The following is a 23,906-nucleotide window of genomic DNA, read 5'->3' as shown; positions in this document are numbered from 1 at the left end:
ACACGACTGATCCCCAGAGAAAACCTGGACATCCAGGCTCGGGTGGTCCCTGGTTGGCAGCACTTCATGTGTGTTGTCATACATCATTGTTGGGAGAATTAAGCACACCCCTGGTGACTTCTACTCCAGGGGACACCTGGAGGCATGTGCCCGGCTTCCTCTGGACCGGGCCACGCACCCTCCCCTTCCTTGGTTCCACTCTGTGAACTTACTGCAATAAACCACACCGTGTGTGCAACTGCTGAGCCCTGTGATCCTTCCAGCGAATCATGGAGCCCGTGGCTGCTCTTGGCTGCAGCTGAATGTGTCACTTCCGCTCTGCCCTGTCCCGAGAACTGCCCCTCTGGTCCCTGAGACCATCCTCACCACCCTTTCCAGCCCAGTCCAAATCCGCCCTTGCTTGTGACCCCTTCTGCAAGCTTGGCCGGCCTTCCAGACCACACCTCCTCCCTCAGAGGTGGAAACCCAGGCTGTCCCTTGGGTCCTGGACCCTAGGCTGCCCTGCGTTTCTTGGGATCCCAGGTCCCTGCAGCATGTGAGAGCCTGGCCCTGAGAAGTGAAGACACACATTCCACTGGGTTTCCGCACAGAGCACTGACCCCATAGCAGCACTGGCGCCCTAAGACCTACCGGATGTGGCCCAGGGCAGGAACTGAGTCCAGATAAAGGTGGGGCACCCTGGCCACCACTGTTTCGCCCAAGCTCAGTTTGGGGGCCGAGAACACAGGAGTTAGGGGAACAACTTACCTGGGACCAGGGTCCGGCCCGCCACTGCCCAGGACAGAGCTCGCGGTTGCAGGCCCGGCGGCCCTCAGGCCGGGCATCGTTGCAGTGCTTGGAGTGCACAGAGCGAGTGGTGTTGTTGTGCAGCCTCTGAATGCAGCGCACCCAGCGAGCCTGCGTGCCCGTCCGCCCACAGCTCCGACTGCATGGCTCCCATTCGCCTGTGACCCACCTGCCAGGGCGGAATGACACCGTCAGTCCCCCTGTGGCCCAGGTGGACAGAGCAAAGGCGGCCTGCTTCCCCAGGTGCCGCCTTCCTTGTGCGCACTAAGGTACCCTGTACGCCTGCCACACCCCTGCCCAAGGTCCTGGAGGTGAGGGACCCCATGCATGTCCACTGCTGGGGACCTAGAGCGGGTAGCCACAGACAGCCCAGGCCTGAGAGACTCTGCTGGCTTCTGTCCCTTCTGTGTCTCTGCCCTCTGGCCTCAGCTTCTGCTGACATGACCACCATCCTTCCGGGCAGCAGTGAGAACTCCATCATCACTCATCCCTAAATCCCCCATATAGTTACCAGCCGTCTTCCCTGTTCAGAGTCTGGAAGTACAGCCCTGCCAACCCCTGGGGCTGGGGGACAAGGATGCAGCTGCTACAGTGAACTGTCTGGGAAATGTCTCCCATAGGACCAGAAGCCAGCCCTGCACTCCTTGGGCCTTAATTTCCCCTCTGTTTCCGAGCATTACCGCTTGCCATTTCTAAGGTGCACCGTGTTGTTTCAGTTTTGCAGCTCAGAAGCAGGGGTGTAGCATACAGCCTGCATCATGTTAGACCCCACACAATGTGGTGAGCGAGAAAGAACCCATCGAACATCTCGGGAGGTGTGAGGCTCAGAACCACTCGGGGCCCCTAGACAGCCTTGGGCACTCACACGGGCTGGGAGCACTCCTGGGGGTTGCAAGCCCGGCGGATGGCTTTGGGTTTCACGAGGGTGTCACAGAAGCCTCGATGTACCATCTTGAGGTCCAGCCTCCGGCGACAGCCATACTTGGTGAACTGGGACCCTGAGGATAAGCGTTTGAGGGGGCTCACTGGAGCAGTGTGGTCTCTCCAGGGGCTGCAGAGGGGCAGGTTCACTGGCATCTTCAGCCCAGTTTTCTCCACCACTCTGACAGGGTAGAGAATAGGGCAGGGTACCCAAGCCAGTCCCGAGCTAGACACAGAAGGGTAAGAGGCCAGGGAGAGTGACCGCCTTCTCCCTGGCCCTTGGTTGGCCTCTTGGGACAGGAGGAAAGGTTTCATTTCCTCTCCTGTCACTTAGCCATTTATTCCACCTTGAATTAATATGCCCCGAGAATCTGGTATGAGCCAGGAGTTGGCTAAACATGGGAAAACTTCCTGCAAGTTTCCTCCCCTAACAGTCTACTGCAGCAGTTCTCAACTGAGGGCAATTTTGCCCCTGGGGACAGCTTGGCAATTTTGCCCCGGGGACACTTGGCAATGTCCGGAGGGGGCGGGTGCTACTGGCATTTGCAGGCACTAGCTGGGACACACCCCTGCGTGGGACAGCCTCAAACAGAAAATTATAGAACTTGAGATGTCAGCAGTGCCGAAGTCATGAAACCTTGGCCTAGCGAGCAAGACACAAGAAAATATGGCCGGACAGCCTGATCCAGCCTGGGCCTCTGGAGGCATCACAGTGCTGTCTGGAGGCTTTAGTGGGAATGTAGTGGAGGGGCTCCCGGGGGAGGAGACAGCTTGTGCAAAGGCCCTGAGGCAAAAGCACGGCATGCCTAGGAGAAGCACCTAAGACTGGTGTGGGCAGTAGAACAGGCCATCAAGTTGCCTGAACTTCTGAGGCCGTGAGGAGAATTTTTTTGTTTTTTTATCCCAAGAACAGAGGGAGCTGCTGAAGACTATGACAAAGGGAAGGGATATGGTCTGATCTGCCCCTTTAATAGGTCACTCTGGGAGAAAGTGAACACATGAAGGCTGGTGGGGAGTGAGGACGGTGCCAGGATTGGGAAGATGGGAATAGCAGATGGGCCCAAGAGATACATGGGAGCGAGAGTCAACAGGACACACAGATGAGATCCAGGGGGTTGAGGAGGCCCAGCAGCAGGCTGGGCACCACCGCCCAGGCAGAAGCTCTGGAAGAGGGGCCCACTATCTGCCTGCACCAGGGAGTGGCTGGCCCAGGCCCTTGGCAAACTCCTCCTTGTCCTCTAGGCACGGATCCCACATGGCATCTGAGGGAGGTCTGTCCTGGCTACCTGCTCCTGCCTGCCAAGCTGTCTTCTCCTGCTCTGATCTTATCCAGCCCCCCAGAAGCAGTGAGCACGCTGGGCAAATCACAACTTCTTGTCCATATCTATGTCTCCCCCAACCATGGCCTCTGTGAAGCCTGCGGCAGGAGGGGGCCCTCTGCACACAGCCTTGCCCCGGGAAGGCCTGGGAGGCCTTTCTGAACAAGAACAGGGAGAGACTACTGCATAGGGGCCCTCCACCCATCTCCAGCACAGCCCATGTCTCCCTGTGCCCTGCCTCACAAAGCCACAGTAACCCATCCAGGACGCCCTCATGGCAACCTCCTGCCAGGCCAGCTCCTGCCTCCCACACCGAGGCAGCTTCATGCTGGCATCTTCCAAGCCCCACACGTGCCCTGGCTGCGTCTGGCCTGCTACCTGAACTCTACCCTCTTCCTTGCCCTCTGCCCCGTCCCAGGGCAAGTTCACTGCCTCGGCCACCCCGGCCCCTGGGGCCAGACTTCTCATGCCTGACACACACCTTGGGCCGGGTGGTCAGCAGGGCACTGTGGGCTCAAGATGCCCCTCTCCTGGAACACCCTCCCCGCTCAGGCCCCACTTCCTCCAGGGCCCTGACCCCAAGAAGTCCCCTCACCTCCGCCGCAGGGCTTGGAGCATGGAGACCACTTCTTAAGGGCCCACTCGTAGCCTGCGGAGTCATCTTCCAGGACCTGGTTGTCGTCCACATTGAGCGAGTCCTCGTGGATCATGTATTTGTATGTCAGCGAGATCCGGGTGGCTCCCTGTGGGATGACCTGCGCCCCACATGGCCGTGAATGTGCCTGACCCATTCCCCACCTCCTCGAAGCCACTTTAGAAAGGCCAGTTGAGGCCCACTCACAGCCCAGCTTTGCTATCTGTGGTAGAATGTTCTAGAAAGCCCCCAACGCTGAACCCCTGTTCACAGGAGATACAAGGTCAGCATTCCTGTGAGCCTCTCTGGTTGTGACATTTTCATCCACGGTCAACACATAACCTTACTTTATGAGTCCTTCTGTGTAAAGGCATCTTATTAAGATACGATGTTAATTGCTAACAGTGAACTCAGGCCACTGCCCTGACTCAGGCCTGAAGGGAGCTCATCTAACGCGCCTGCCACACATGGACTCCGGCACCTCAGCAGCACTCGGGGACATTTTAAACAGCAAATTATCCCATGAAAGCACAAAAATGTGGAAAACGCGGTGCTACACAGACTGCGAAAAAGACACTTGTTTACAGCAGGAGCTGAACCGAGAAGCAGAGTGTCACCTCGTTCCACCTCGGCTGGGACGTGGCGTCAGGTGACACGTTTTCACTGCTCTGCTCTTGTCTGACAATGTGAAGAGCACCTCAAGCGTTGATTTGGGGATTACAAATACATTTGAGCAAGTAGACAAATTTACCCACACAGAAAGCACGGGTCCTGAGCCCACCCATGTGTGCAGTGACACAGGCGGGTCACCAACAATCCCGGGGACAAGGAGAGCAGAGCACACGCCCTGGGACAGAGTGTGTGGTGTGGGGTCAGCTACAGTATGCTCACTTTAGCTGAGGGGCACCTGAGCCTTATCTGCAGGGGTATGATTTTTTTTACAGATAAAGTATATTACTTATACAATTAAAATTAACTTTTAAAATGTGATTAGAAAATCAAGGCCCCCCGGCCCCTCATAAACAGGGGCAGCCTGTGGTCCTGAACTCAGGAGACCTGAGGCCCAGTCCTGCTCAGGGACAAAGTTCAGTGTGACCTGGTCTGGTGGTCCAACATCCTGAGCCCCATCAGTCACTCCCAGGGTGTGGCAGGGCTTAGAGTTGATGGCAGATGTGAAGGAGCATGAGAGGTGGCTGTAAGTGTCATTCTGGAGGAGAGTTGGCCTGAGCTCACCCAGGGACTGAGCCCCGACTGGCAGCTCCATGTCCATTCCTGACACTTAGATAGGGATCCTTGGTCCAAAGAATGGGCCGTTCCAAGCGTGGCCAGAAGGATGCTGGAAATCTCAGGGTGCCAAGACCCTCTGTCCCTTCCCCAGTGGTCACTTGCCCCTGGCCTGGGCACCCAGGAGGGGGCGGGCCTGGCCCCTGCCTGGACTCACCAGAACAGCAATGGTGCCATGCAGGGGACCCATGCTCTGCAATGTCTCCCGGCCGTCCTCGTCCCGGTACTCCCACTCCACACCCATGGCGATGAATGATTTGGAATTGGGACCCACCTCGTTCTCTTCGTTTAAAATGAACTTGCCTGTCTCCAGGTTCTTGATGGCTGAGAACGGCAGAGGGAGTACCCACCATGACCCCCGAGATCGAGGCACACCGAGGGGAAACTAGCAGGCTGCACTTGCTGGCTAGGGTGAGGGGAGGGGTGCTGCTGCTGCCCAGGACTCTGCTGCTTACACACCCGCCTGCCTTCTGGTGGGCAGAGGGCAAGTTCTCTTGGCCTCGAGATGGGGAGTCACCGTTCTGTGGGCCATGGGTGTGGCATATCTTAGACACCTCCCCACGGCTGCTTCCAGGAGCCCTCTGATCCAAACGTGTGCCTCTCCATCGGGAGGTGACCCCAGGAAAGGTCTACCATGTGGGCCAAGCCAGGAACGGGAAGGTGGGCACCCCCAGCCGGGCCTCGGACTCCAGGGTCTCTGCCGATCCCCAGAGGAGCCAGCCTGCAGATCTGCTGTCACTGGGCTCTGAGACTCACCCAGGTGATGGCCGGTATTGTCTGCCTCCTGGATGAGCAGGTGTCTGGCTCCTACTGGGATCTCAAACATCTTGATATAACCTTTGTTGGGATGTGGGGAGACAAAGCCAAGTGAGAGGAGGGTCTGCTCGGGTACAGATGAGGCATGGAGGGCCTCACCCCAAAAGTGACTCAAGGCCCCCAGTGTTTCATGGTCCCTGACTGTCCACCCAGAGAGGCAGCAGCCTGCACTGACCAGTAAAGGGTAGTCCTGTTGGCAGCCAGCTGGGGGACCCACAGTTGCCCCGCAGGCTTAAAGGGCAGGGGGCCCCTTGGCCCCCCAAATAAACATCTGAGACCCACCATACAGACCTGTATCCTGGCATCCTCTGCCTGGACCTCATGACCCAGGCCCCTACTCTCCCTGTCCCCTACCCCCGCGGGGCCTGGCTCAAGCTGTCCTGACTTAGGTTCCCCCATGACCCCAGCCTCCCAGATCATCCCCAGAGCAGTCAGGAACCCAGACAGAGTCCCAGGGATGAGTCCATCCCACATTTCCCTGCCAGGCGCTGGGGACATTCAGGCTGCAAGGCCGAGGGAGGAGCTCACTCACCCAGCTTCTTGGGTGAGCGTGTGAACGTGCCCTTGACCACTTTGCAGTGGGTGTTGTCCCCTCCACACACGCCACACTTGTCCTCTTGCTTGCTGGAGCCGATCACCCCATCACAGCCCACCTTCTGCGGGGGGGTAGGGGAGTGCAGTGTACACGTGAGACCCCTTCCCCACTCGTGCTCTGGCCTGACTTGTGTCCCCAAGGCCTTGGTACCTGTTCCCTGGCCGTCCCTTCTTAGCAATTCCCAACACAGGGGAAGGAGACAGGGCTTTGGAGTAAGACAGACTTTACGCGCCCTGCTGAGGACCAGCCACTTCCCTCGCTCATTTGCTCATCTGGACAGTGTGACTTCAGAGGATTCTGCACGGACGAATAGGGCCACATCCTGAGACCGTCCTAGCTTGGCAGGCTGGCCTCCAAATGAACATTTCTGTCCCGAGGGCTGTAACTCGGACCTGGCTTCTGCCCCTTCTCCCAGGGTCATGCAGCGCCCCCTCCCTGCATCCCGCCCCGGGCTCCCACCCACAGCTTAGGCCCGGCTGCCCCAGCCTTCACATTGCTCCCAGAACACAAGGTCCTCTTCGGTTTGTCTTCAGGTGTCTGGACAGGAGGTGACCAGAGTTGTAGAAACACTTTTGCCTTCATTCTCATAACAAATCCTCTCAACACTGCCCCCTCCGGTAGCGAAAATTATTCCACACAGAATGGAACGTTCCATTGTTCAGGGCCATTTGGTAGAGGCAGTGATAACTCAGTCTCTTCTACTCTCTAAATCTCTGACAGCGTGTCATTCTCAGACCACAGAGGCTCTACAGGGAGCAGCCCTTGTGGGCTTAGGGCCCAAGACCACTCTCATACCAACATCCACACCAACCACTCTCCTGGCTCAGCAGGGAAAATGACCTCTCCTGAGCTGCTCGAAACTCCCTGCCCTAGAGTGTGCCATGGCATCACATGCTTCCCTCTTTGCCCTGGCTTTCAGGAAGCTCAGAGCGAATTCTCACCTCAAGACCCTCTTACCACCACCTCGAGAGAGGCCTTTTTCATCTCCCTTTGCTCTTATATTTTTGACATTTGTCTTACAAGGACCCTTTAGGGCAGGGGCTCTAGACCATGAAGAGGGTACAGAGCAGCAGTTCGTGCATCACTTTTTAATGTGTGTGCAGAAATTCACAATCTTTGGGTTTATTGATCTGTATGATTATAAGCCTTTTGAATCTTTTTTTTTTTTTTTGGAAGTAAGTGTGAAAAATAACAAAACGAACATGTTCTTTTTTAAAAAATGATTTATGGGAGAACAAAATTAGCAAAGGAAGGGAACATGATAAACTGGGGGAAATTTTGGTCTTTTAAGTTTAAGGCACAGAAGTCTGAGCTTAAAGCACAAATGTGCCACATGCTGGCCATGTGGTCTTAAGAGAAACTCTGAGTTTGTTTTCATGTTTGTAACACGGAGTCAGAGCAGCCCCCCTTGCCAGGGCTATTGCCAAGGTAAGAGGAGATGGTCCTTATAAACATGCTGCCTGGCACAGAGTGTGACCTCAGTGAAGGATGGAGGTGATGCTGAGGAGGACTGGGGGGAAGAAGCAGTGTGAGAGAATCCTTTTCAGGCCAGAGCAGCTGCGATATTAGATTTATAATAAATACATATAATAAATACATATTTAGATTTATAATAAATACATATTTGGTCTTCATCTATTTCTGGCACAGAGCTCCTAAAACTCTTGGGATTTCTAGTGCTGAGAGCTACACCGGTGTCTTTTGTTATGCTAACTTTGGGGCATATGTAAGGATGGGGGCTGGTTGCCAGGAGAACCAACCATGTCATTAGGGGCTTGGAAGTTTCAGCCCCACTCCCTGACCTCCAGGGAGGGGAGAGTGGCTGGAGACTGAATCAATCACCAATGGCTAATAATTTAAGCAATCGTACTGTAAAAAAGTAATAAATGGAGCCACTTTAAAATGGAGTTGGAGCTGTCACCCCACAGGAACTGCCTCACATGTCTTAGGCCTCAAATCTTTAAGATGTTAAAATGGGGCAAAATAACCTTTGGATTGCGCCTAAAGCAACACTGTGCCTCAAAGAACTGTCTACAAAAATAACAAGAAAGAAGTAGTTATTCTGACTATTGGACTGATGACCACAGGACCGAAAATTAAAAACACTGTTTAGACTTAACATCCCTGTGTTATGTTACCTGCACCAATAGAAATGCCTTCCTCCTATGGACGCTATTGTTCCCCTTCCCTTTCTCATAAACACCCATTACCTTCATTTCCTAATCGAAACATTATTTGGGTTTCTGCCTGAATCGGTGGGTCCTACATAGCCAATCTTTGATCTCAAATAAACGCTTGTTGCCTCTCATGTTGAAAGGACTTTTATTTTTAAGTTAACAATCCCTGTGTAATGAAGCCTCCATAAAACCCTAAAAGGGTGGGGTTTGGAGAGTTTCTGGGTTGGCGAACACATGGAGATTAGGGGAGCGGTGTACCTGGAGAGGGCATGGAAGGCCCCCACACCTTGCCCTATGATTCTCTTCCATCTGGGTGTTCCTGAGTTATATCATTTTATAATGAACCAGTGATCAGGCAAGTAACATATTTCTCTGAGTTCTGGGAGCCTCCCCAGCAAATTAATCAAACTCAAGGAGGGGGTCATGGGAACCTCCAATATATAGCCTGTTTGTCAGAAGCACAGATCACACTTGGACTTGTGATTGGGGTCTGAAAGGGTGGGAGCAGTCTTGTAGGACTGAGCCCTCAGCCTGTGGGATCTGATGCTACCTCCAGGTAGACAGGGTCAGAACTAAGAACTGCTGAACACTGAGTTGGTGTGGGGGAAACCTACACACTGGAACTAGGTGCAAAATGTCAGCAGTACACTCATCTGAGGGGGATCAATGGTCAGATTTCCTACAGAATAACCGGGAGTGAAAAGCCTCAGAGCTATAGTGGCAGGTGGCTGCCAACACAGATGTGCACAGGTGCCAGTGAAGGCACTGTCCCCGGTGCTGAGCCCGACCTGACAGAAGCCAGCCCAGGTATCAAGTGCCTTAGCTGAGAATCAGCTCTTAGGAGTTCTTCACTGACTCACATGTTCTTTCTAAAGAGGCTTGCACTAACTGGAGATCCAACTGATTGGAAGAGAGAAAAGATATTCGGACAAAAAGAAAATGAATAGCGTGCCACGTTTGAAAACAGTTGTTCTAACTGAGCTTTTTGTTCCCGAGTTACAGACGGTTAACAAAAGGAAAACAGTAAACTGACTACTTGATCTGTCAAACCTCGAGAGGTATTAAAATGACTGGTCACTATTTCTCCTCCATTCTAAGACACATTTTCTTTTCACCTTTCACTACTTGTGAAATCAGGGACCTGCCTGCCACCCAGAGGGGTGTTTAACACAGTGGATTTTTGTTCGGGCAGCTGCTGGCCAGCTCATCTCAGGTGCTGTGACCATCCAGCCCAGGCAGGCACCCCCCCTGGCTCGGGAACATCCACCTTTGGGACCTTCGGGATATCTGATATCCCGCTGTAAGTGAACTAGGGGGAGATGATACTAGGACTTTAACCAAGTCCAAGAAGCCAGTGAAGTACAGGGCTCTCTTATTGGCCTGAAACCTCACTTCAGACCTTAAAAGGGTTAATGGGGCCAATGACAGGTCAGGTTGGGATGGCCACGTGTCCCTGAGTGGCTCCACATGGCTGCTGCAGCTACTTGCACAACCAAACGAGGGTGACCACTTGGTTCCATTTCAGTTCAAGCCGAGGTGGGGATGCTGGTGGTGATGGTGGGGTACCTGCCACATGGTGAGGGGCACATAGCTAATGGGGTGCGGCTTTCCTCCCTTCTGATCTGTCATGAAATCCTACCCATGAGTTATTAGAGAAGGAAATATGGCAGCTCATTTCCACTTCTCCTTTTTTCATAGCAGTTTTTAGATGACATATTTTATAGCGTGTAATTCCTTTATCAAGGTAGTAAATTGTGTCCTTTATCAAAACAAAATGACCCTGGAAGCCTCATTTAATTCTTGATTCTTTTGATTCCCTGCGGTGTACGTATTATGTGTGCATACATCTTTGCCGCCATTTCACTTTTAACTTTCCAGAGTCATTGTGTTTTGATATTCTCTAACTGACAGCAATCACTTGGATAGTATTTTTCCACCCGCTATTAGATTCTTTTAAAATAAGAGTTTCACGTTCGCTTGTAGTGTTAGGACTCATGCAGTTCATCTTTCTACCACCCATGTCCTTTGTGTTTTTCCTTCCTGTCTCGCCTGTTTTCTAACATTTGCAATATGGTCATAGAGAAATGTAAATAAATATCTTTGTTTTTTGAAGCTCCCAGCTGCTCCCACGAAGAAGGCGAATTGGTGCTCTGAATCTTCTGTTAGATTTACAGCCATATTTACAGCTGCCATGTAAAGCTACGTCTGCTATTAAATGTTTCCCATGCTTACTGCCTGTATTAGTCATGGTTTGTAAAATATTCTGTGTCTTATGATGTCCCAGGACTAGCCAGAGATGGGTATCTTAGAGATGGCCAAGGGCTGGGTTGGGAGGAAGCCTTTCAGATGCAAACCAGCCAAACCCCCAGCCACCTGCTTTATCTCTCACAGGTCAGAATACTATTTCACCTGGGGAAATCATCCCAGGCCAGGCAGCAGGCAACTCTGAGACCCCCTTTATAGCTGAGATCTGCTGGAATGATTCAAAACGGCCAATCCGAAACTGTTTGCCTTGCCCTGCCTGCTATTCCCATGGAAACCATAACACAAGTTCCAGCCTAGGCTTTCTCTGCTCCTTTCTGCCTTCTGACTAACCTGGTGCTTCCACATGTGGCTCTGCACAGCATAGCATGCCCTTCTTTGGGAAGGGTAAGTAATAAATTCTTTCTTTTTCAATGGCATTGACCTCTCTGTGGCATCACACAATCACCTCCATAAATCAAAGTACAAGGAGTACAGAGGGACCACTGCTATCTTTGTTTCTGAAGAATTGGCTTCACTGTCTGAGCAGATCATGTGGCCTGGCCTCCCTGCGAGGCTCAAGCTGAGCCAGCATCCTCCACCCCGCCTCTGTGTCTCGGTGGAGCCTTCTTAACCTCAGGCACCATCCTACGTGAATGCGGAGAAGCCCTAGGTTTTCCCGGCCTCCCTCCTCCTGCAGGGGTGAATGTGGCATTTTGCCAGAAACTTCCTGAGGAGAGTCAGCCTCTATGACACCTACGGTCAGGCCCGTCTGCTCAAACTACAGAGGTTTTCCGTTGTTTCTAGGGAGTCTGGCAGGGGCAAGTCTATGCTCAGGTCACTGCCACATGCTGAGATCACTCCACGCTTGTTTCGTGTGTCAGCCTGAGATTGAAGCTAAACACATAACAACAGAAAACAGCAGGCATTTCTACAAAGAGCCCAACCAACGAGACCCATGGCAGGCCGCTGTGAAAAAGCAAGCTGTCTAGGGCCCAGCGGAGTGCAAGGATGTGGCAGTGCTTCACAGGGGCACCCGGGGACGGGGTGCCTCGGAATGGCCTGGGGAGCTCGTAAAACTCACGCTCCCGGACCCCAGCCTCCACCTGGGAGTCAGTCTCAGAAGGGGCCCCGAGCTGCTGATGGCTCCGAGGCACACGCAAGGCTGAGAGCACCCAATGCAGGGGACAGCAGACCAGCACTTGCTGAGAGCCTGCCCTGCTCCAGGTGCTGTTTCTGACACTCTGCCTGCTGAAGCGCAACAAGTCCTCAACAACCCCAGGAAGCTACCGCCCTGGGCCCCCGCACCGGCCCTGCGGCACTCACCCTGCAGTCGCCACGCACGCAGAGGCTGAAGGCGTCCTTGTAGGAGCAGCGTGTCCCGTCGTGCACCATGCGCTTCATGGACACCACCTCCCCGGTCTCTTTGGACTGGCAGTAGAGGTGGCACCTCTCCTTGGCTGTAAGGGGAGCAGTGGGTGTTGGGGAGGCATGCTGGCCGCACCAGTCTCCTCTCTTCCTGAATCCACTCAGGAGAAATTTCCAGGACGGGTTTCTTAGGAATCACCACCCCCCAACGCACCTGCCCTGGGGTGAGAAAGGGGCCAGGAGACCACAACTACCTTCAGTCTCTGTCCTGGGGCCTTCGACCCTGGGGCCCTGTACTTGGGAGAGTTTTTCCCACTGAGCCAGGCTGTGTCGGAGAGCCTGGGTCTCAGGCCCCCGAGATCCCACCCAAAAACTCCAACACCTGGCAGAAGGCAACTGGCTGCTTGCCAGCTCTTCATCTGAAGTCCCAAATAAGGCCAGAGGCCCCTCGAGTCAGAATCGGGTCCCTGGCACTTTCCCTTGTCCTCATTTTTCTCAGAAGTCAGTAAAACACTGGGTCACTATTTGATGACCATCTATCCTGCCCTCCAGTTGGCAGCCTGCCTTGGAGGGGAACTCCCTCTGCTCTGGCAGCCCTCCCCGCAGGGCACTCCTCTGGTGGGACATACATGGGGCGATGGAGGTAGCAGGGCAGGCTCATGCCAGCCACCCTCCCCTGCCCCATGCCTGGAAGAAATTTGAAATTCCATCGTGGGGTATGGGAGGACAAACGGAATACAAACACCATCATGCCTGAAGCAACCAGACTTATCAGTCTCCAGGAGACAATAAGTGCCTTTTAATGCATAAAGCAGTTGGAGTCATGTTTTCTGATACTGGGAGCTGAGTCCTGACTGAAAGACAAGAAGGCTATAGGTAACCTGCTTCCTTGGCAGGGTGGCCCAGCGCTGTCTCCGCCCCATCCCTGTCTCTGCCCCATCCCTGGGTGGACCTCACAGCACAGGGCCAGCCTCACCCACCAGGTGGTGACAGTGGGACCGGGCACTCACCAGGCCTCCCTACTCCCGCACCCTCCCCTGCATCCTTGGCCAGGCTGTTTTCTGGCTCTTCTGGGACTGCTGTCCTGCCTGGAGCCCCCAGCTTCTACCCACAGGGTGCCCGGCAGCCACACCACCAGGCCCTCTGCCGGAAGTTTTGCTGGTAGGCCCTCTGCCGGAAGTTTTGCCCACATAAAATCAGTGGCACAGGACATCAGGAGCCCAGTCCACCCACTGACCTGTCCTCTGGGCACTCACTCCACCCCCCACTCAGAGACTCACCATCCCGGTGCTCGTGGGGCAGCCAGTGGTGCTGGGCATCTCCGTGCTCAAAGTACAGGTCCCACTGGCGGCACTGCTCCTCGCGGAAGTCGGCCAGGCTGTCAGGGCAGTCCTGCGTGTTGCAGAGCTGGAAATCGTAGCCCAGACCCGAGCAGGTACGGCCCCCGTTAGCAGGGCTGGAGGAGAAAGCAAAGGACATGCAGCCTGGTGCCACCAGGAAGAGGCCAGCACTCAGGGTGCCACTTGTGGGAATAGGGAGCGCCCTGTGTCTCGAGGGTCAGGAGCAGCTCTGCTGAGTAGAGGGACCCAACCCAGTGGTGTGTCCTCTGCATCCCGGTCCAGGCCTGTGCTTGACCCAGGGTGGGAACTCAGAAGGCAACTGCGAAGTCGTGGAATCCCACTGTTTAGGCTCTTCACGAGCAAACACTCAGCCCACCTCCCTCTACCTCAGAGAGTTTGGGCTGCATGTCTGTCATTCTCTCAGTTCGCTGAGAACAGCACCAGTCCACAATGCACTAGCCCCACAGCAAAGGCACCGGCAGGTGCATCTGACAGACGGGGGATGAGGAGTGGCAGGCCAGCACCTGGGAGGAGCTCTGGGGGCCTCAGTGTCACCACTTGCCAGGTGTGGCAGAGCCAAGCAGAACCTGAGACTTGAGCAAAAGCCATGCTTTGTTCTTGACAAGTGGCAGTGACTACCGTTGCAGCACAGTAGAAGTGAAAAGGAGCTGGCCTCCACGAGTCCCCTTACACTTGCTGTGCTCTCATGGGACTCCGTGGAAGTAATGATCCGAGAAAGGAGGGAGAACCAAGAGGTCTCGGTGTTTGAGGAGAGATTGGAAGAAAGGGCAACTCTGAGGTTGCCATCAGGTCACAAATGGGAATTAGAACACCAACAAGGGTGTCACTAGTAGTGGGAGCAGGCCTGGGTGTAGGAGTGGGGAGCCCGGGACATCCGTGCAGCAGGTATGGGTGGGGAAACAGCAGGAAGGGCCAGCTGTCGCCAGAGCCCCTGGCCAGCCCAGGCAGCAGGCATCTTTATTGGAATGGAACCCTTATAACCCCAAAATTGAGTGGGAGCTGGAGAATGTAGGGAAGGAGAACAGGTGAGAAGCTAGAGACTGGATCATTTGCAATTTCTCGATCACAAGAGTGAAGATAGCGAAGAACACAGTGGGAACTCTGTCCTGCAAGCAGGGTCCAACTAGGGACTATGCGGGGGTGTCCTCACACTTGTCCCAATGTCCCAGGAAAAGCTGCAGATTAGTGCAGGGAGTACAACTAAAATGGGGCAGTGTGAGTTCTGGCAGTTACTGCCTGGAGGACAAATGAAAGGATTGGCCCATGGAGTGCTGACAAGAAGGCTGCATGGAGCCTGGGATCTGGGAAGTGCTTGGGTCACTGCAGCTGCGTGTCTTCTGCTGACGTGGATGAGGCTGGCATTGCCGAGCAGTTGCCATAGCTCTGTGTGGCCGTATCAACGCTGTCTGACAGTCACTGATGCAGAGGCACTGGACAGGGGTTGGCTACTCTCCGGGACTGACGGCTTTCTGAACAGACAGGCTGATAGGTTATCTTGATAGCTTTGTTCCTGTCATGGCCACTGTCCCTGTCTCCTGCTGCCACCAAGGAGACTGGGCCAGCAAGAGGAGAAAAATCCCTAGAGTACGCAGGTGAGAAGGGACAGAACATGGACCTCTCCCCACTCTGAGACCACATGAGCTCCCCCAAGAACCAGGCCAGAGGGTAAGTCCACCAGAGCCCAGGGCCTGGCGTCAAGCAGGAAGAGTCAGGACCTGGATGCCCACAGCGGGCAGGGGAGTCAGGCCAGACCTGCTCCCCAGCTGTGCACCTTGGGCCCAAGTCATTCCCTCAGCACGGGAAGGGGCAGCTGAGACGGGTCCTTCTGACGAGCGTGGACCTGACCCTTCCTCCCAGAGCTGTGATTGCTCAGCCCCTCCAGCTCCCTCCCAGACAGTCTGGACAGGTCCCAGAGACCTGCAGGGCTTAAATTTTGGGGTCACAGGCTCCTCTGAGATGTGAAGCTAGAGACCGGTTCCCCTGGAAAAACACAGATGCACAGAAAGTCATGTACGATTTTTGCTGGGACCATGGCAGGGCCCACAGAAGGGGGATGAGCTGGGGACTGAGGCCCAGGGTTTAGGGCCCCAACCCTAGTATCTAAGAAGTCCCGGGGGTGGAGGAGGTACGTGAAGATGGCTGAGTTGCCCACCAGCTTGTATGTGGGCCTGGCATTGTTATGACACCCAGTTTGAAAGCTGGAAATCTGGTTTGGTTTTTTATATTAAATTCTAGATTTTAAATATCTTCATGTAAATCAAAGTCTTTAAAAAAACTGGACAGGCCGAAAAAAGAAAGACAAAAGCCACATGTCTCCAGGCAGCTGAGGGGCCTGTAACGGGCAGGTGGAAGTCCAGTGAGCTGACATCTGAGGGGACCTCTTCCCACATGCCAGGCATCATTCACGTTACTATACCCGTACCCACAATGACCCTATGGGCAGGCTGCCTAAAGCCCAGGGGCTCACTGACCCACCTCAGCCACAGAAGGTGGCAGGGCTCAAGCCCTCTGGCTCCACATTGCCCCTCTCTATGGGCACTGCACTGAGTGAGGCCCAGGCCAAGGGTTCAGGCAGGGGGAGTGGCGTGGGCGTGAATAAGGAAGGGGACACAAACCCGAGAGATATTTATAAGGTGGGGTGGGAAGAGAGGGACAGAGAGGGGTTGGGAGGACATGCCTGGGAAGCAGGAGAAGGAGCATGGTAAGAATCCGATGGGCTTGGAGGCAGCCTCTCCAGGCTGTCTCTCCCCTAGGCAGCTGGCCACAGGTGACGTGTCGCTTGCCCCTGCCCCTTGGCTGGCTGCAAATAGCTGCTCCCTGGGGCCCAGGGGAGCCCTCCCCCTCCTTATGCCCAATTTCTGCTCTCTGTTCAGCCAGTACCTAGAGGAAGATGCAGGGGACTGAATTTCCAGGTCTCTTGGGCCAGCTCTGCCTGCAGCAGGCTGTGTGGTCTGGGCTATGAGCCTCCCTCTCTGAGTCTCAGCTTCCTTCCAGGGAGGGTGAAGAGGGGCTGTGGGCCTGCGCACCCTCTCTAGAACTGTTGTGCAGCCACAGGGGCCTTGCAGGATAGGGAGGGGCCTCTGGGACAGCAGCTGCCACCCAGGAGGGCTGGGAAACGTCAGGGTCAACTCACTGTGGGTTGTCACATTGGCGGGTCCTGAACTTAACACCTGTGCCGCAGGTGCGCGAGCAGGAGCCGAAGGGTGTCCAGGCACCCCAGTTGCCGTCCCGTTTGAGGATGTCAGGTGTCAGCCAGATGCAGTGCCCTTTAAAGCAGTGCTGGAAGACAGAAGTTCACTTCCTTGACCCACCACTCGCATGCCCCTCCCCTTCATCCTGCAGTGTCCACGAGGCCCTAGAGGAAAAGGGAGAGGGGGCCCTGTTCACCCCTAGAATCTCCAAGGCCCTCGGGAGGCCTTATGAGGTGTCGGCCCACCCAGCACCCCCAACTACTGCCCTGGCCTCCCACCATCCTCTGCTCCTGTCCCGCCTACTCTGTCCCCACAGCCAGAGCCTGCCCCACACCATGTCACACAGGGAACACTAAAAAAGATGCAAGTGGCACATCAAGCTAGTGATTCCAGAGACATATCAGATCTACTTGCTTAAATAGAAAAGTCAATTTAAAGAAAATATGGAAACGAAGTTCAGGCAGCATGTTAACATGGTAAAAATTCATTAAAATAGAAAGTAGAACACTGGAGAGGAGGGGACACAGTCTACAACTTGAACCTAATCACACTGCTCCCCTTCCTCCCACAGGGAGGATGCCTACACAATTTGGAGGCCCATCTTAAGAAGATCGCAAAATTAAAAATACTAAATTAGGTATGAAATAGAATATCAATTTAGAATAAGAAAATACATCACAACAATTTAAAAATCTAGAAACTGACCAACACCACAAACCACCAACAGTGGAGAACAATGATTTTTTTTTCAAAATAATTGACTGACACAAGTTTTCCCGAAATTCTCATTGTGTACTCTTTCATTCCCTCCTCATATGACAATAATTTTGTAATGTTGTTTTCCATAGAGAGACAGAAAGATAATGTAGTCAGTCATTCCACAGCAAACTTTTTCTGTAAGCGCCAGAGAGTAATTATTTTAGACTCCATAGGCTAAGTGATCTCTGTTGCCACTACTTAACTCTGTCATTGGAGCATGAAAGCTGCTACAGACAACATATAAATGAACTCAGACGACTGTGTTCCAATAAAACTTTGTTTGTAAAAACAAACAGCAAATAGAAACTTCAAGAATAGAGTTGTAAGGAGCTTGGTGAACTCTCTCCTCAGTAAAACAACCAACCACTTAGCTGATGTTTTTTAATCATTTTTAAAAACAACCATTTAAAGTATCTGGAAATTGTCCTAAGGTCAATACAATAAATGGAGAAACATTTATTCAAGAAAATCTGCTAAATCTTGGTAAGAACAGTGAAAGTCTGTGTCATTTGAGCCACAATCCTCTTGCATCTCTTCCCCAACTCAGTGTGATGGAAGCTTTGCTGCCTAGAAGAGGGAGCTCCCTCTACCCTCACCTCCCAGGCTGGGGCTACAGTTTCACCCTGGGAGAGGCAAGCCACTGGCACCTTCCATACCTCCCGGCTCTACATTATAGTCTATGTCAGGTAGGGCAGCCAATAGGACTGGGGCTCCCTTTGCCCACCCAGCCCCACTCCCAGGGTAGAGGCTGTCCCCCAGGTATGACAGACCAAGAACACTGGATCCCGAAAGCCCCTCCCCCAGCTCGCTTGTGGGGCAGAGGTTCCATGCGGAAAGGGGCAAACCAAGAACACCAGGGTTACCACCCTATCCAGTAACCTATCTGGTGTCACTCTGGGAGAATTGGGCCACCCTATCCCTAGCTCCAGTGCAGTGGGACAGTGGTCTTCCCAAGAGGAAAAGAAGAACAGAGAGCTCCATAGTTCTTCCTGAAGGAACTGACTTTGTTTAGACAGAGCACAAGGAAATTCATGCCTAAAGGCATTGTCAAAACAACAGAAATCTTGGTAGAACAATGAAAAGGAGGGCAGTAGCTCGATGATACTAGGAACAGCGAATAAAATGGTAAACCAAACAGAACTATAACAGAGAGAATCAGGAAAAAGACAGCTAAGGGCTCTCCTGGGTTTGAGCAAGCCTCAAAGACTGGCTACTCCCTGTCTCTGTGGAGGGTTCAGAATTTACCTGGGTCATACTGTAGATAAGGTCAAAGGCCCTGTATTACTGGGCCACCTCTCACCACCAACCACACCAGGCACTGAACAGACTGCAATTTCATTCCTAGCAAACCAAATATAACAGCATATTAAAAGATTGTACACCACGACCAAGTGGGATTTATCCCATGAATGTAGGGTTTAACATCTAAAAAGCAATCAATGTAATAAACCATATTAATAAAATAAGGAACAAACTGCCTGATCACCTCAAGATTCAAAAATTATTTGGCAAATCGACATCCTTTCATTAAAAAAACAAAACAAAACAAACAAAAAAAAACAACACTCGAAGACTGGGAAAGAAAGAGAATTTCCTCTTCTCAATAAAGAACATCTGTGAAACACCCACAGCTAACATTACACTTAATGGTGAACGAATGAATGTTCTTCCCCTATGATGAGAAATGAAACAACGATGTCTGCTCATAGCACTTTCAGTCAACATTGTATTAGAAGTTCTAGCCAGGAAAGAAAAAGAAATAAAAGGCATCTAGATTGGAAACAAAGAAGTAAAACTATCTCTATTTGTAGATGACATAATCTTCTATATATAAAATCCTAAGGAATCCACTAAAAAACTGTTAAGGCTAATAAATTCAGTGAGGTGCAGGATACATACAAGATCAATATACAAAAATCAATTATATTTCTATAAACTAGCGATGAATGATCCAAAAATAAAATTAAGGAAACAACTCTATTTATAATAGCATCAAGAAGAAGAAGAAGAAAACCTTAGGAATAAATTAAATAAAAGATGTGTACAACCAAAAACTACAAAACATTGTAGAAAGAAAATAACGATCTAGGTAAATGGAAAGACACCTCATGTTCATGGATCAGACTATTGATATGGCAACGCTCCCGCACATTCATCTGCAGATTCAAAGCAACTCTATCCAACTCCTTACCGGAATTTTGCAGAAATTGAGTTCATATAAAGTTCATATAGAGAATTAAAGTTCATATAGAGAATTAAAGGATCAAGAATAGCCAAAATGATCTTGAAGAAGAACAAAATAGGAGTAATTAAGGTAGTGTGGCCCTGGCATAAGGACAGACAAATATATCAATGGCATAGAACTGAATCCAGAAAGGAACCATTACATATGGTCAAATGCTTTTTGATAAAGGCGCTAAGACAATTCAATTGTAAAAGACGAGTCTCTTCAACAAATGGTGCAGGACAACTGGATATCTACGTGCAAAAGTATCAGCTTGGACCCCTTCCTCACACCACACCCAATAACTACTGAAAATGGATCAAAGGTCTACATGTAAGAGCTAAACTCTTAGGATAAAACACAGGAACACATCTTCTTGACCTAATGGCAGTGGTTTCTTAGAGACAACATCTAAAGCTTTGGAAATGAAGAAATAATATTGAGACTGGGCTTTACCAGAACGAAAAACGTTTGTGCATCAAACAATATCACAAAAGTGAAAAGACAACTCACAGAACAGGAAAAAATATTTGCAAGCCACACATCTGACAAGCCTCATAAGGCACCTGTATACTTGTTCTTGTGTAGAAAGAACTCTTACTCAACAATAAAAAGATAAATCATGCAAAAATAAGCAAAGAATATAAACAGACATTTATCTAAAAAAGATATATCCAAATTGCCATTAAGCACATGAAAAGATGCTTGACATCATAGGTCTCTAGGAAAATGCAAATCAAAACCACAATGAGATAACACTTCACATCCACTGGTATGGTTATAATAAAAACACAGATAATGAGCCTTGGGGAGGATGTGGAGAAATCCAAACCCTCGTAGATTGCTAGTCGGAATGTAAAAAGGTGCAGCTGCTTTGGGAAAAAGTCAGATATTTTCTCAAAATGTTAAACACAGTTACCATCAGATCTGACAATTTCACTCCTAGGTATATACCCATGAGAAATGACACACCCATGCAATAACTTGTACACAAATGTTCATAGCAGAATTTCTCATAAGAGCTGAAAAGTGGAAACAATTCAAATATCCATCAGCTAATAAATGGATAATTAAAACACAGTATATCCATACAATTATTATTATCCAGCAATAAAAAGGAATAAAGCACTGATACATGCTGCAACATGGCTGAACTGTGAAAACATTATGTTAACCGAATTAAGCCAGTCACAGGATGACACATATTGTACAGTATTCCATTTATATGAAATGCCCAGAAGAGACAAATCTATGGAGATGGAAAGTAGATTAATGACGGCCTAGAACTGAGAGCTGGAAGGAGGGATGGATGAATTGGAGTGACTGCTAATGGGTATGGGACTTCTTTTTGGAGTGACAAAGAGGTTCTAAATTTTGATTGTTTTGATGGTTGTACAACTTTGTGAATATATCAAAAACCATTGAATTGCACACTTTACATGGGTGAAATTAAACATGAATCACAGCTTCCTAAAGCTGTTAGGAGGGAGGGAGAAACAGGTGGCAGGTGGGATTGGCCCGGGGGCTATAGCTTGCCAGCCTCTGCTCTAGCATGTTGAGAGAAATTTTTTCTTTATTATTGATAATGTAGAGAAGTTCCTGGTGATGTCATGTGAGCATTTAGGATGATCAAATTTGGACAAACTACTATCTATTCTGCTTACTGATGTGGATTTGACGGCATTTCACATTTTCTTGGTCGGAGCCTGATTTTAAATGCTCTTTAAATCAGTAGTACTTGGCTATTGTTGCTGCTGGACGGACACCCTTACGTCGGGGTAATACTCTGAGCTTCACGGTGTGTTTGGTGTTGTCAGCATTTCAGTCTAATCAGAAAGAAGTTTAAACGCTTTCCAATGTGTTCGTTAGAGTCAGCCCTCATCGTTAATTGGGTTGTCAAGTGTTTCAAGAGTCTGTTACATCTCGTTGACACTTCTCTTCCTCCTAATGAATGGCTGCTTCTGGTTTGATCTGAATCTTTTTTTTTTTTTTGGTTACAATTATATTTTTGAAGTCAAAGCTATTTCTATCAATTTCTAAACTCATTTTTAAAACTCATATTTATCTTCCATTCATTTTTATATGAATTTTCTTTAATAAGTAAATTCAGAAATGATGGGCCAGGAAGCCTAAGAGGCAGACCATTCTGTTCCAGGAAGTACACATTTAGCATTTCTGATCTGCTGAGGTCCTGAGTGTCTGTCCCCCACCCACCAGCATGTCCCCAGTGGATAACATAGGCCAGGAACCTGGGACATGAAGATCAGCAAATTGGTCACTTAGGTGACTTGCCTGAGGAGGAAAGGATGGCTCAGGGTCACACAGTGAGGAAGGAAGGACCCAGTGCTTGACTTCTTGTGCCCAGACCCTGGGTTGTCCCTGTCACTATTCCTGCCTGCCAGTTCTCAGTGATGCAGGAAACACGAGCACGACACAGGGGCAATCTGGGGCTGCTGCACCAGCCACGCATCTCTGAAACAGTCCTTCTAGGAAGTTCATGAAAACTTAAGGCTGGTGTTTCTTCCCCAAAACACTCCCTGTGAATGAGAGAGTACAAAAAGGACTTATCCCACCAACACACACCGAGAAAGAGCCAACCTTGGACCTGCTGGGCCTACACCCCGCCCGCTATCCTGACCTGCCTCAGGCAGGAAGAGCAAGGCAAGCCCACCAGCCCTGACTGCGGTGACCTGGCCCTGCCTCTCGGGTATCTGAGTAAAGCTGTGTGTCCACAGGACATACCCCTCAGAGAGCAACTCTGAGCCACATCTCCAGCACCCTGGACAGGGCAGGACACCGAGCCAACACAGGAAGCACCATCTCAGTCCGCTCAATCCTTCCATCTCCCCCACCATCACCGGTCTCTGCCTCTTGACTTACCCTGACGCTTCCTGGTGTCCGTCCCCCTCCCCCCCCACCGTGATGTGACAGGGAGTAGGGGCGGGACACTCCTTTTAGGATATGTGAGAAACAAATTTTCTTTTCAATGGCAATCATTCTCAACTGTTGTCTTCATTCTACTTGAATTAATATTAATCCTATAAATACACTAATTTTGAAACACTCCTCTCTTCACCCTCCTTGGCCATCCTCACCATGCCCCCACCTAGTGCAGACCCCCACTTGGAGTGCTGCTCCCACTTCTCTCCATCAGGAGTCCTCTGAGCTCCCCGAGAGGCCGCTCCCCATCCTTCTCCTTGCCACATGTCACTGCTGTCTCCTCACATTCATGGCCAACCCCCACAGGCACAGACAGCAGGTCCAATGGAGGTGGAGCAGGCCTGACACATAGAATGAATGAGCGAATGAATGAATAAATGGATGGACAGATATGGAGTTGAGGGACGTGGAGCTTCATCAGCCGAAGGTCCATTGTGCGCTTCTTTGTCCAAGGGCGACACGTCATCTATCTCTTCTCAGCCACCCACCCAAAACTGGGTTCCATGAGAAAGTCACACATGCCCTGGCTCTAAGTACCCTAGTCCTGTCTGCCTCATCTTGCCAAGACACAGGGTTCTGAACCCAAAGGTGCTGCTGGCATCCCCCGCCTACCGGCCCCACGGTGAGTGAGCCATGAGCTAAAAGGCTCATCTGTCATCCTGCTCCTTCTACATAAGGTCATCTTATGTAGAGAAGGCAGACACAGAGTGCTCTGTCCCTTGGAAATTTTGGACACAGAACTGTGTGTGACAGGAATGTGATGTGGCAGTGGAGGCCAAGATGGAAAATGTGCTTGGAATGGCCCACTGGGGAGTGTGACAATGAGGATACCAGGCTGTGACCCTACTGGGGGACCCAGGGACAAAGAGGAAAAGAGAGGAATGGCCAAGGTCAATACAGCCCAAGATGATCTGCTGCTTCTCCAACCTGGCCAGACTTTACTCCCTGCTCCCTCCCAGCTCCCCCTCTCTCCTGGCCCCTGTGGCTTTTTTGGCTGGAAAAGGAGAAGTAAGAGATAATGATCTTTCAAACAAAATTGTACTGCCATGGTAAGTAGGTATCAAAACTTACAAATGCACACAGATGGAAGATTCCGATAGGCCCAGAAGAGGAGCCCTCCCTCCTCCTCTCTCCCTTTGTCCCTCCACTGCCACCCCACCCCACCCCCCTTCCCATACCAAGAATCCCTGATTCAGGACAGTTTTCAGCCTGTGCTCTTGTGGACCGGGGCTGAGTTCCAGCTCTGCCCCCTCAATCAGTACAACTCTATCTTTTAATACAGAAATGGCA

General features: G+C 51.2%; 1 protein-coding gene across 1 annotated transcript in view; it reads right to left on the bottom strand.

Moving 5' to 3' along the window:
• ADAMTS2 (ADAM metallopeptidase with thrombospondin type 1 motif 2) overlaps window positions 1-23,906 on the bottom strand; it is a gene marked incomplete at its 5' end in the record, with an annotated part of 202,720 nt that overhangs the window by 9,165 nt on the left and 169,649 nt on the right. Inside the window, 9 exons of the mRNA XM_006923365.3 lie at window positions 748-955; window positions 1,652-1,784; window positions 3,622-3,781; window positions 5,102-5,268; window positions 5,701-5,781; window positions 6,293-6,416; window positions 12,100-12,233; window positions 13,422-13,597; window positions 16,636-16,781. Of these exons, the coding sequence (XP_006923427.1) occupies window positions 748-955; window positions 1,652-1,784; window positions 3,622-3,781; window positions 5,102-5,268; window positions 5,701-5,781; window positions 6,293-6,416; window positions 12,100-12,233; window positions 13,422-13,597; window positions 16,636-16,781 (1,329 nt within the window). The remainder of the gene's footprint in view (window positions 1-747; window positions 956-1,651; window positions 1,785-3,621; window positions 3,782-5,101; window positions 5,269-5,700; window positions 5,782-6,292; window positions 6,417-12,099; window positions 12,234-13,421; window positions 13,598-16,635; window positions 16,782-23,906) is intronic.

Source organism: Pteropus alecto, unplaced genomic scaffold, assembly GCF_000325575.1.
Source record: "Pteropus alecto unplaced genomic scaffold, ASM32557v1 scaffold78, whole genome shotgun sequence".
In the NCBI taxonomy this organism is placed as follows: Eukaryota; Metazoa; Chordata; class Mammalia; order Chiroptera; family Pteropodidae; genus Pteropus; species Pteropus alecto.
This window is presented reverse-complemented; position numbering and strand designations above follow the sequence as displayed.